General features: G+C 46.4%; 1 protein-coding gene across 7 annotated transcripts in view; it reads left to right on the forward strand.

Moving 5' to 3' along the window:
• The first annotated feature begins 866 nt into the window (after positions 1–866).
• The window catches only part of CCDC149 (coiled-coil domain containing 149), a 93,761-nt gene continuing 80,923 nt past the window's right edge, over positions 867–13,704 (forward strand). For 4 of the 7 annotated variants that reach the window (XM_084890624.1, XM_084890625.1, XM_084890626.1 and 1 more), the window contains exon 1: positions 1,015–1,212. In XM_084890624.1, the coding sequence (XP_084746750.1) occupies positions 1,165–1,212 (48 nt within the window). In that variant the 5' untranslated portion in view covers positions 1,015–1,164. Of the gene's footprint in view, positions 1,213–13,704 lie in introns of all 7 variants that reach the window. The other 3 variants (XM_084890629.1, XM_084890630.1, XM_084890627.1) reach the window with 3 other exon arrangements.

Here is a 13,704-nt window from a genome sequence, read left to right on the forward strand (position 1 = left end):
GCAATCTGGTAGCAGGCAAGCGAGGCCCACAGGCAGCACCCAGCAGGACCTGCTTGCCCATCGCAGTGGTGTGGAGCAGGCAGGCCCCGCAGAGAACAGAGAACCATGGGGAGTGGGCCTAAGCCATCAGTAGGAGATCCCCTGAGGGCTCCCGCATTGGAGAGGGTGCAGGTCCGGCTAAGGAACACCTGTGCACAAATTTCAGGCAATAGAAAATAATAAATATTGGTTGTGTGCTTTGCACCTGTAAAATGGATTCACAGCTTCTCTCAACCCACCTGCTCATCTCCACAGGCAGGCAGGGCTGAGCAGGTACGGAAGGCTCACTGTTGGGGATGGTCCCGGAGAGCGGTTTAGGTGGCGCAGGAAAAGCACCTCGAATGACAAACTCCTGTGAGACTCACCTGCCCTGCCATCGGCTTTCAGTCCTTCCTCTTAGAGGAAGTCTCCGTTTGTCGGGAATGCATCTCAGCCCCTCTCCTGCCAAGGGTTAAGCATCACCCTCAGCTTCTGGACCTATTGAGAATTCAATATCACTTTACTGTTCACTGTTACTCGTTCCTTCTATTCATGACAGCTGGTCACTTAAGAAATAAATACAAATCAACCGTAGATGCTTGGAAAACAATGTTAAATACAGAACACGTGGTCCATTCACTCAGATGCTCAACAACTCGTTGTAGAATGTGCTTTCCATCAGAGAGCAGGGGCCCGATGGTGGTGGGGCAAGGGCAGGATTTGGGGGTGCGCTTCTTGGGGTGGGAGACACAGGTGCCTGCCCAGCCCTCCTCCTGGCCTGCAGATCTGTAGTGCTGGGGTCAGGGGTTACCGCTGGGACTCAGCCCCTTCCCTAGAGCCCGGAGCGGGCCGGGTCCGGGCTGCGCCGGGCGGGCCGGCGGGGCTGCGGCTGTGGCCGCCCGGGCCCGGCTCCTCCTCCCCTTCCTCCCGCCGAGGCTGACGTGGAGGCGACAGCGCGGGCGGCCGCAGGAGGCGGCGGCGCAGCGGCTCGAGGCTCCATCCAGGCCCTCGCGGGGCCGGGCGGTGGCGACGGCGGAGACGCAGAGGGTAGAGGTGGAGGCGGCGGCGCAGGAGGAGGAGGAGGAGGAGGAGGAGGCCGCGGAGGACGGCGCCGGGGCAGCCCGCCCGCGCCGGCAGCAGGAGGCCATGAACGGCGACCGGACCGAGAGCGACTGGCAGGGGCTGGTGAGCGAGGTGAGGCCGCGGCGCCGGCCAGGCCAAGCGGGAAGGGCCGGCGAGCGGCCCCCAGTCCCGGGCCGTGTCCCCCCGGATGGCCGAGCCGGCCGGGGACGCGCGCCCGGAGCAGGGGAACGCGCACCGGAGCCCCCGCGCCTGGCCCTGCGCGCCCTGATAGGTGCGCGGCTCCTCCGCCCGCTCCTCCGGGTCTAGCCCGGGGCCACCAGCCTCCGCGCCATCTGGTGACAGCCCGCGGGGAGGGGCCCTCCCTCCGCTGGGCTGGGCCCTGGATTGGAGCGTGGAGCCGGGATCCGGGAGGAAGGAGAGGGCGCCAAGCCCCACCTGCCTTCCTGGGAGCCGCTGTTTTGGAGCCTGGCGATTGGACGCCCGGCACTCAAGTGGGAAGGTGGTGCCAGGGAAATCCGGGCCCTGGGGCCGCCCTGGGCCAGGTGGCATTCATTACCTGCAATGGAGCTTTGGGCGGGGGAGTTCAGGGTCCTCCGTAGCCCCCATTCATGCACCACTCCATTAAGTCCACATGGGCAGACTGTGGGCCTACTAAAGGAAACAGGTGCAGAGCCACTGGGTTTGTGGGAGCAGAGAACACCACGCCCCCCTATCATGTCAGAATCACCGCTGGGTCAGTGTTTTTGGACTCTTATCCAATTTCCTCCTCCGTCCACCCTAAGAGCTTTTGATTCGAGAGGGGCTACCTGACCTCTCCAGCTGAGAGAGCTGGCTGATGTCTCCTTCTCACAGGCCGCTGGTCCAGTGATGCAGTCACCCATGTCACCTAGGCAGGCTGGCCATCCACCAGAAACGTGCTCTTCTCTCCCTCCTGAGAATCAGCCTCTGTCCCCGAGGCGCAGGGGACTTCTTTTCCTGATCCCAGTGCACACAGGCTTTCCCTTCAAATGTCCTCTGGGCCTCTGGGTCAGCGGGGGAACAGTCCTTAATGTCTCACACGTGCAAAGCATTGCAGTTGTGAAGAGGAAGGAGATGTCAGAGCTTCTTCTGTCGTTCAATTTGTTTACTCTTGGTCTTGTAACTGGAAACGCCTAACTGTACAGAATTATGGTACATTGTATTGCAGTCCCCATCTCCCCCAACTTATCAGGCTTTTTGTCAAGGAATAGATCCTCTGGGCCACTATATTCTTGGCCCATCAAGAGTCAGACCCAGCAGTCCAGGAGGCTGGAGGTGGTTCTTCACAGAAGTCCAGTATTGGACTCTGAAATAGCAACAGAACGTTCACCACCTCCACAGATGCTCACCGGATGCCTCGTAGGAGTCAGGTTCATTGGCAGGTCCTTGGGATTCAGTGGCAAAGAGAGGACTCTTCTTGCCATCAAAGGACTCCTGGGGCATATGGTATAGTTTGGGAGGGGCCTTTCCAAACTCTACGAATCCTAAGAAAATACAAAAGAATGTAATATGAAGGTTGGAGAACCAAAGGAAGGAGGTGTACTGTATTGTAATCTACACCCCCCCCCCCCCCCCCAGGCTGTGTGTTTTATTTGGCTTTCTCCCAGCGGCCTACATGGAGCACCATACACGGAAGGTGCTCAGAAAATGCTTGCAGAATAAGTTGAGATCCAGGACATGTCTTGCCTATCCCAGACTTATGCTTTCTTCCCTTCCACAAGCATTTATTAAAGGCTTAGGATGTGGAGGGGCTGTGGGATGTGAAAATGAATGCGAAATGCTTCCCGCCTTCACAATAGCTAGTGACGATTTGGGTCCATCTTTGATCTTAAGCGTTTTACATGGCCCGCTCTCTTAGTGGTGTGAGGGAGCAACTGTTTCTGATTTCATGGATGAGGGGACTGTGGCTCAGACAGGCTTAGAACTTGCTTGGAGCCTCACAGCCAGAGGTGCAGAGTTGGATCCCTGGTTTTTCTGACTCCGGAGCTTGGCATCACTAGGCCACACTGTGTATTTTAATCATCTGGGCATCTGTCTGTATCTTCCACTAGACCAGCGGTCGCCAACCAGTGACCCGTGGACCACTGGTGGTCCGTGAGGTCTGAAAGATTGGCGACCACTGCACTAGACAGTAGGTTCTCTAAAGGAGGGGACCATGTCTTGTTCATTTTTGAATCCTCAGCAACTGGATTAAATGTTTTGCAGAGTATGATCTATAGATCACCTGCATCAGAGTCATTTTAGCAGCAAAGAGTGCAGAGTCATTTTGTATTTTGGGGAAAATGCAATATTTTTAGTCTCACCCCAAATCTACTGTAGTGGATTGAAATCTCCCTCCCTGCCCTCCAATGGAGGTGAACTCATTTGGAAATAGGGTCTTTGCAGACATAATCAAGTTTAGGATCTCAGAATGATATCATCCTAGATTTACAGTGGGCCTTAATCTGAGTGATGTCCCTCCTTAGAAGAGAAAAGAGAGTTGAGCCGTAGAGCTACCAGGGGAAAGGCTGTGGAAAGACTGAGACACCCCAGAGGAAGCTCATATGAAGACGGCTTTCTGACACACGCCTATTTCTGCAGAAGTCCTGGTGTCTACCTCTCATGCGGGGTCTGCACGCCAGTACCCTGCCTGCCCAGAGCCTGTGCTCTCTTTCAATCAGTTTGCTTCCTTAGCTTGCCTCTAGGAAGCAGTTTTCATTTAAAATGATTCTACAGACATCAGTTTTACTTTCATCTTTTCGATATAACAAGCTGAAATGACAGCCTTCTCACAGGCCCTGGAGTAAACGTGGCCATGCGTGTGAAAGGGGCATGGCTGATAGTCGATTTTGAAAATTAAATGTCTGGGGAGGGGGACATGTTCTCCTTATCACCTCCTGAGGTGATCTCTCAAAATCAAGGGAAGATCTTGAAAGGCAGCCATGCGGGCAATCAATAACTTTTTATTTCTTAGATAAAAATCCTGGCCATCTTTCAGGCTACTGCCCTATGATAAACCATGGCTAATAAATTTTGGTTAATTAATTAGATAGCAATCACTCTTGTGTTCCTTGACTGTGTTGTATGCAGTGGCTGTTAGGCAGATGGAAGACAGTTAACCCTGGGCCTCTGCCCCAAGGATAGCCACTGATTTTGAAAGAGAGGAGTTTTGAAGAGGGGAAGAGTCTGGCTCTGTGATTAAGGGCATAGTTATCTGTCTCAGTTGTTGACTGAAGTCTGGGGTGGTGAGTTTTGGCTGTACCTCTTTCTTTTCCTTTCCTTTTCTTTTTATTCTCACCTGAGGATGTGTTTATTGATTTGAGAGAGGAAGGGAGAGAGAGAGGAAGAGGAACATCGATATGAGAGCACAACATTGATTAGTTGTCTCCCGTATGTGCCCCAACCGGTGATGGAACTCACAGCTTAGGTATGTGCCCTGACCAGGAATTGAACCCGCATCCTTATGGTATATGGGATGACTTTCCACCTGGCCAGGATTCTAGCTGTTTCTTGATGCAAATGATCAAAAACCCAACCCAAAGTGGTTCATAGTAGAGGGAATTTTTTGGCTGATGTTGTAGGTCAAATTATGTCCCCAAGAAGATCTGTGAATGTCACCTTATTTGGAAATAGTGTCTTTGAAGATGTAGTCAAGTTAAAGTGAGGTCATTAGAGTGTGCTCCTAATCCAATGACTACCGTGTTTCCCCGAAAATAAGACATCCTCCAAAAATAAGACATACTTTCAGGTTTCCCTCTGAGTGAAATATAAGGCATCCCCCCTGTAAATAAGCCCCCCCCCCCCAGGCTAAACATGAGAGATTTGGTCCACTGATTCTGAAAAAATGGAGTTACAAGCAATTCACCAGGAAATTCAGGAATTGGATTGTTATGATGATGCTCCAGAAGATGATGACATGATTGTCATTGAATAAATGAGTAAATTCTTGATACTGTAGGATTCACAGTTTGTCTGGTTTGTGTTGACAACTACCGTACTACCGTACTGTATACAGGTAATAAATTTCCTTTATTTTCATTTAACAATAAATGTGTACCGTATTCTTCTTCATGGAAAAATAAGACATCCCCTGAAAATAAGACCTAAAGCATCTTTTGGAGCAAAAATTAATATAAGACACTGTCTTATTTTCAGGGAAACAGGGTAACATTCTTATAATAAGAAGGGGGAGCCGAGACCGGTTTGGCTCAATGGATAGAGCATCGGCTTGGGGACTGAAGGGTCCTGGGTTCGATTCTGGTCAAGGGCATGTACCTTGGTTGCGGGCATATCCCCGGTGGGGGGATGTGCAAGAGGCAGCTGATCGATGACTCTCTCTCATAGATGTTTCTAACTCTCTACCTCTCTCCCTTCCTCTCTGTACAAAATGAATAAAATATATTAAAAAAAAAAAAGAAAAGGAAAAAAAAGAAGGGGGAAATGTGACACAAAATTGCACAAAGGGAAGACAAGGTGAAGTCACAGAGAAAAGATGGGCATGTGATGACAGGTAGAGACTGGAGTTATGCAACTCAAAGCCAAAGAACACCATGATCGCTGGCCACTACCAGAAACCAGGAAGAGGCAAGGAAGAATTCTGCCCTAGAGCTTTATGAAGGAGCATGGCCCTGCTGACACCTTGATTTTGAACTTCCAACTCCCAAGAATATCAGAGAATTAGCTTTTGTGGTTTCAAGACACCAGCTTTTGGCACTTTGTTGTGGCAGCCTTAGTCAACTAACACACAGCTGATGTGACTAAAATAGGTATGACTTTGGGCACAGCTGGATTCGGCACTTAAGCAGATGCTTCCTCACCATCTTTGGGTCTGCTTGCTTAACGCCTTCAGTCTCAGCCTCTCAAGTTCAAGTCCAGAGGAGAAGCCAGAAATTCTTATGTGGTAGATCCTATAAAGTCCCAGGAGTCACTCCATTTGTACTCAATTAGATAATTTGCCTTTCCTGGGAGGAATCACTCAGGAGTGTAGTGATGTGATTGTCTTAGGCCTGGAGTTGTGCATGGGGCCCTGCTCTGATCACGTGGACTGAGGACTGGGACATTCAAGGCTGTTTGCCAGAAGAAGGGGATTAGATGTTGAGAGAATCACCACACTGTGCAACTTCTCTGAGCCTCGTTCTCTCATTTTTAAATAGGATAATAAAGTACTACCTCATAGGTGCTATAATTGTGAGGCTCAAATTAAATAACCCTGTTAGTGCTTAACTTTCCGCCGGGTAGAAAGTGTCTAGTGATCACTGGTACAATAAACATGAACCTCAGGACACAAATTCAGGTGTTCACAAAATGAAAACTTCTTTATTTTGCTATAACACCTTAATTTTGATTACAAGTTCACACTGTGAGAGTGGTGGAAATGTAAGCTGGATTGGAGTCATGCCTCTCCCTTTCCTTGAACTTATATTTAAGTTCTAGGGGGCTCAAGTAGTGCTCAGCCACTGCCAGTGATAATGGGGTGGAGGGCTATTTTTAAAAATATGTTTTTATTTATTTTAGAGAGAGATGCAGGGAGAGAGAGAGAGAGAGAGAGAGAGAGAGAGAGAGAGAGAGAGAGAGAGAAATTGGCTGCCTCCTGCACATCCCTTATTGGGGGAATCCAAAACCCTGTCATGCCTGATCCAGAATTGAACCTCACGATGCATGGAATGTCGGGGCAATGCTCAACCAATCACCCAAACAGGGGGAGGGCTATTTTTGTTGAGCCACACTCTCCTCATTTCAGTCTAGTATCTGATTATTGGTCACTGGATGTCACTGTGGTGTCCTCCCTGTTCCCTCTTGGGCCTCTCTGGCCCTTTGTCTGTATCACACCCACATGGCTTTGGGTGAACGAAGAACAAGTTGGTGTAGTGCCTTCACTGTTCTGGGCATGGGGAACTTTGAGCTCTTGCCCAAGGTGGGGGCAAAGTCGTATTCTGTTGCCCCCAAATCACTCCTGAGCTGAGGAAAACTTTGGAAAATTATTGTGCCCTTGTCTACACGGATGCACCACACAACACCAGGCCGTGTTCTGAGACAATGGGGTTATTTTGTAGTTCCTAAGGAAGAAGGGTGTGTATATTAAGGTAAAGTCTAGGCCACTAAACTGAAGATCCCTATCCCACCCCCCAACTCATCCCCCAATATGTTATTTTTAAATCAGGTAGATATGTGGATGCCTTTTACATCACAATGTGGTGGGCCAGGGTGGGAGAGTGGTTCTGCTTCATGGGTCATTTGAGAACTCAAGGTTTTCTCACAACTTGTTACTTCACTGTGTCTTAGGGGTTGGTCCTCAACTGTATGGTTAAAGCTGGGTTGTTGCCGTGGTTTTGTCACAGCCCATAGGAAGGTGGGGAGGACAGGGAGAGAGAGAAAGAGAGTGCAGGGAGTTCAGAGCAAAGGACTTTTCTTTAATTAAGGATGTCTTCAGAGCTGTACAAATCACTTCTGCTCACATCCCATTGGTGAACTTAGCCATGTGGCCATTGCTAGCTGCAAGGGAGCCTAGGGATGGCAGTCTTTAAACTGGACATGCCTAACATAAATTATGGATATTTACTCTTATTATTATTTGAGGTGATCTTTCAAAAACTGAGAGGTTAAGAAATAAGAAGGGTATATATATATATATATATATATATATATATATATATATATATGTATATATAGGACCTCAAGGATAGGAGGAAGAAAAAAAAGGATAAATTGGACTTTACCAAAATTAAAAACTTCTATTTTTTAAAAGACCCTGTAAAGACAAGCCAAAGACTGGAAGAAAATGTGAGCAGAACACATAACATATATCCAGAATATATAAAGAACTCTCACAACTCACAACAAACAACCTAATTTTAAAAATGGGCAGAAGAGTTAACAGAAGGTGCACTCAGCAAGAGATTTGCCTGGAAATAAGCATATGAACAGATATTCAGCATCATCAGCCATTAGGGAAATGTAAATGAAAACCACAAGATGCCGAGACACACCTATTAGAATGGAAAAACAAACATGAAAAATGGGCAAACCAAGTGCTGACAAGCATGAGTCACATGGGAAGTCCCAGACGTGGCTAGAGGAATAGAAAAGGGTATACCCACTTATGAAAACAGTTTTGCAGTTTCTCATCAAGTCATACATACACTTAACCAAACAACCCGGAAATTCTACTCCTAGGTATTGACTCAGGAGAAATGAAGACACATGTTCAGACAAAAACTTGTATGTGAATGCTTAGAAGGGTCTTATTTATAATTGCTGAAAACTGGAAACAATCCCAATTAACGGGTGAGCAGATGAACTGTGCTCCATCCTGCTCAGTGTTAAGGTGGAACAGACTACTGATACATGCAAAAAGTCGATGATTCTTAAAAACATTTGGTAACTGAAAGAAGCCAGAGATTCAAATGTTCCTACTGTAAAATTCCATCTATATGAAATCCTTTAAAAGGTAGAACAAAAAAAGACAAAAACCAAATTGATTTTTGCTGGAGCCTGGGAGAGGAGTGAGTGGATCAACTACAGAGGAACACGCAGGAACTTTGGGGAACGATGGCCATAGTCTCTGCCTTGATGGTGGGAATGCTACAAGACTGTACAGGTTTATGAAAATCTATAGAATGGCACACCTACAGAGGGTGAATTTTTCTCTATGTGAATTATGTCCCTAATTCACATAGAGAAATCTATTATCTTTTAAAGGGAGAAAAGTATATTCAAGACAGCTATCACTACAGAGACTTTACTCTTTCCCTGTCCAATTCCTCAACTCATCAGGTTTCCATCATAACTAGCCATGCCCCCACCTCTGTCCCCCAGGCCTCACTCCCTTATCCCCACCACACACTGACCGGGCAAAGCTCAGTGTTTATCCTTTCTTGCACTCTGATTTCCCCCTTTCCCAACTTAGAAATATTTTCTAGTCTTTTATGTGTGTGGAGGGATCAGGGGGAAGGGAGCTAGTGCGGAGACTCATCTATGCCTGATGTCTTTAGGACCAGGCTCTCAAAACACTTTGTTACTTGTGTTCTGCTGGGCACTCCCCTCTTTGGAACACAAAGTCAGAATGTCTGGCTTCTAAAAAGGGAGTCATGCCTCTCCCTTCCCTTGAACTTCTAAAAAGGGAGAGGAGTATGTGGGGAGATACAGCATGGGGGTTATAGGAAATAGAGGCAAAATGGATTGATAGATAGGGTATCAGTTAATATTTCAAAGTATTACTTACATTAATAATGTTATTAAATGAAAAAATGGTGTGGAAAGTGAATAATACATCCTATATACATATGTAGGCATTTGGTGAGGCTTTGTGAAATGGGAGAAAGCTTCTTAGAAGAAGTGGAACTTGAACTGTGTCCTTCCCTTTGGTTTGAAGAGGGTATGGGTAGTCATGACAGGAAACAAGTATGACACTGGGCTGGTGGTTGACCTCTGAGGAAATGCTCCAGATAAAGACAGAAACCAATGGGCTGAGATATAGAAGACATTAAGGTTGACTAGCCAGGATGGACCAGATGGTGAAAGACTTCCAAAGCAAGACAGTGGGGAGCTGGTAGCACTGGATGCTGTTCTAGGCACTGGATGCTGTTCTAGCTGGAATACAAGTTGATGAGAATACTTGGGAAAGATTGGTTTCCACTGAACTCAATAATCACTAAGCCTTTATCACCAGCAAGCCTCCATTGGTCAAATAAAGACTAATTTGGTAACTTAGCCAGGAATCAGGAAAGGATAAGATGAGAGATCAATAATCTAGTTTTTCTGTCCCCATCAACATTCCCGGATATTCCTATTGTGTCTATATCATTACACTTACATGGTTTTTGAACTAATCCTTGACTTGTCTCTCTTGCAACTGGATCCAAAAGATCTAGAATTCCTTGAAAGTAATGGCCACATGTTATTCATTTGTGATCTTAACACTTATAGTATCTTGTCATTTGTAGGTGCTCAATACATGTAGACTATATGAATGCTTGGATGCTTGAATGAATGATTTGGATACAGCATCAGTGGGAATAGAAAAAAAGGGATGGCAATAGGAAGAGTATAAAGGATGACCCCTTTATGATTTCACAGCCAACTGGGTTGGGATATGAAATAGAGAGTCCAAGATGACCCCTGATGGGTGTGAGAGTGGGGATGCTGTGTCCAACAGAAGGCGGAGTATGCTGAGAGGAGGAGGAGTTCCATTTAGAACTCTGCATTGTTCAGTCTCCTGGGAGCACTAGAACTCCCATGAGTAAGCTTAGTGCTTACTGGGCGAATTTTTGATGAACAGCTCTCCTCATAGAGGCAGATGATTTCAGAGTAAGTTTATTAAAATTAGCATGTAGGGGAAAGTGAGCACAACCGCTATTTTTATCTGATGGGATTCATGTTCTCTCCTGTGCAGGGAAATTAGCACATATGCTTCTAAAATTGACAACTTATACTCTTACTATGTTAAAAATTAATTTACTGACTCTCGCATTGAGTAAAATAATGGGCTTAAGATTAGATGAAGACTTTGGCTAGCCCTTGAATGAAAATGACTAGAGCGAATGATATTTCTTTCTCACTGCCTGGTTTTCCACCAATAAGACCACACTGGGGCCTTGGGTACCTCATGGCGGAGGACTTTGCTTAGTGGAGAATCTGCATCTCTAGCCCATCAGGTAACGTGGCACCAGTGGTAGGGGACACTCAGTCCCTAAGGAACACAAATCTTTGGTCAATTTTTTATTTTGAAATCTTCCCATTTTCATTTTCCCTCTCCTATTTTACTCTGTTTTCATTATTATTTGCTATTTTATTGTAACACACATCTTTTTTTAAAAAAAGAAATTATTTCAACATATTTATCTTAATTTGTTCAGAACAAAGTGTAATCATTATAATTTCAGAAATACAAAGTTAAGAGAAAATAAAACATCTGAGGAAAATAATTACAATACTCAGCTATTGAATTAAGAGACACTGATAAAGAGTACTTGTTGAAACAGTGATGCTTGATAGAATATTAACTAGATTATTAAAAGTTTAAAAAGCTACTGTGTTATTATATGATGGCTAGAAGCAGCAGTGTTTGATCTGATGAAGAATTGGCAAATAGCCATGAACAATGGTTAAGTGTCCTATGGGACTGACTTTCAGAAAATCAGGTTTTGAACCACCACACATCCTAATTATGTTCAGGGTACCGGATCTTCTTCAGCCAGTGTGCCCTCTACACAACTAACCTATCGGGTCACCTTAAGAAACCAAAATGCTTTCACCAGGTTCTCTTGTTCAGAAGCCTTCCATGGCTCCCCATAACTGGCATTCAAAGCCCTCCTCAAACTGGCCTTGACCTTCCTAGCCTATGTCTCACTGCTCTGCTCATAAATGAGCTATTCCAGCCAAACTGATCCGTCATGCTTTCTGGCTTCCATCTTGTTTTACACCCTGGCCTTGTGCAGGTGAACTTTCCACTTCTTCCCTGAGGTGGACTAGAAGCCCACAGCCCTCATACGTCTCCCAAGGTTGAAATGAACTTTTCATTCTGTTCCCCTTTACAGACAAGGTTCCAAACTGCTCACACAGCATTTACATGCTCCCTAAAAAAGGAAAGCACCTTCCCTGTGTGTGCATCTTAACTCCAACACAAGGTACTGAGCTCCTCAGAGACCAGACTGTGACCACCTGTGTTGGGTAGAAAAGAGGAATTCTAGAATGATGAGTCATGATGAGCCTGTGTGGCTTAGTTGGTTAGAGCATCATTCCATGCACTGAAGGGTTGTCATTTGGATTCCGGTCAGGGCACATACCTGGATTTCAGGTTTGATCCCGGTGTGATGCTCTCTCTCTCTCTCTCTCTCCGTCTCTCTCTCTCTCTCTCTCTCTCTCTCTCTCTCTCTCTCTCTCTCTCTCTCTCTCTTTGATTTTAGACAGAGGGGAAGGATTCAGTGGGTCCTATGTCATCAAGCTGTACCACTAGACAGCTACATGGTCATGAGCAAATCTCCTGACTTCTCCAGGCCTCAATTTCTCTGGACTTCATACAGTGAGGATAACAGAATCTGCCTTGTGTGTCTCTTTTAAGATGAGGATACTATGGGGTGATGTGAAAATGGGATTTAAAGTCACCAACCCACTACAGCTGAGGTGGTGGTCCTATTCTTGCCTGGGCTTTAAGAAAACCCTTCCAGGTCTTCAAAGATGCTTCTGCAGAGAGAGGTGATGTGTCAGCTGCCGGCTGTCAAGATGATGCCATTGAAAATTCATATTGATGGGGCACAGATTGACGGATCTGCTGGCTCTGCCATCTGCAGACCCATGACCAAGGTAATATTGGAGGTGGCAGGCATGGGACTCCCTTCTCCTAGCCAGGTCCAATTTGCTTTTTAATTTGCTCCAGCCTGGTGAGTTCTGTCAGGGTCACTCGCTCACCTTCTCTCCTTTCCCAACAGTCTCCGTTGTTGCCAGACCTTTCAGCACGGTTGTAGCTACTCAATTAATCCCCCCCATACTCCCAGCCTCTTCTTCTCTCCCCTTATTCACCTTCTATCACACCCCTCTTGCTGTCCCCCAATCCAATCTTCTCCCCCGATGGATCTGCCCTTCCCATTTGCACCCCTCTCTGGTTGTTAGCCATCTGCTTACTACTTCACTTTCCTTGTTTGTTGGAGTCTTGAACAAGCCTCCTCTTAAGCTGATGGCAATGCTGAGGAAAAGACAGGGCTAACAGTTAACCCTCTTCCCCTGGGTTCTTGCAGGTGCCTCCATCAGCTTCCTGCCTCCTGCATCTCCTTCTGCCTTCCCAGCCTGCGCATAACACTCCGGGCCTGACCCTTCTTTGTTCAAAGACCTCCATCGTTATTCCTAATGGCTCTCACTTTGGTTCAGACTCTGTTGTCATCGAAGGCCTTTCTTACTTTCATCTAAACCAAATGTTCCAATCTTGTTTTGTATTTCTCCTTTTCACATGTTCCGTGCTCCTGGCAAACGGAACCACTTAGGGTTTCCATGTACTTGGCCTTGGCTCAGGTTGTGTCCTCTTTCTGGAATTCTTGCTGAGTCATGACCACCTGGCCCCCCAACTGAAAGCTCCTTTGCCTTCTGCGATCCCATAGCATCTAAGCACGCCTCTGTGACCTGCGTCTCCCGGCCCACTTATGCTGAAATCATTTATGTTCTGCCTCGCCTCCAGCTGTCAGTTACTCCAAGCAGGAAAGGGCTGATTCATCTGTGAATCACCCACTGTGCCCAGTGCACAGTCCTGTGTGTCGTGAACGCATTTAAAAGGGATGACAAACCTACTGAGTTCTCAGTTAACACGAGTTGAAAACAATGATATCTATTTATTTTGGTTAGAACACCATTCTCCTCTGTTTCTTACTCCAAAGTCTTCTTACATCCATTTGATCTCACAGAGTTTCTGAGTTTCAAAAGATGGAGATCTTTTCAAGTGATTAAGTCAGATCTCCTTTTAATATGTTCTAAGGCACTTAAGAATTTACTAGAAGGTCATTCCTCCTTCCTTGCTTCCCTCCCTTCCTTCTTTTCCTTCTTTTCTTCCAAACTGGAATTTTATGGCATCAGATATATTGCTTGGAAAGAGTCAGGCAGAAGCTTCGGATGGGAGGTCGT

This window comes from Pipistrellus hanaki, assembly GCF_964339955.1.
Source record: "Pipistrellus hanaki genome assembly, chromosome: 1".
NCBI classification, from domain to species: domain Eukaryota; kingdom Metazoa; phylum Chordata; class Mammalia; order Chiroptera; family Vespertilionidae; genus Pipistrellus; species Pipistrellus hanaki.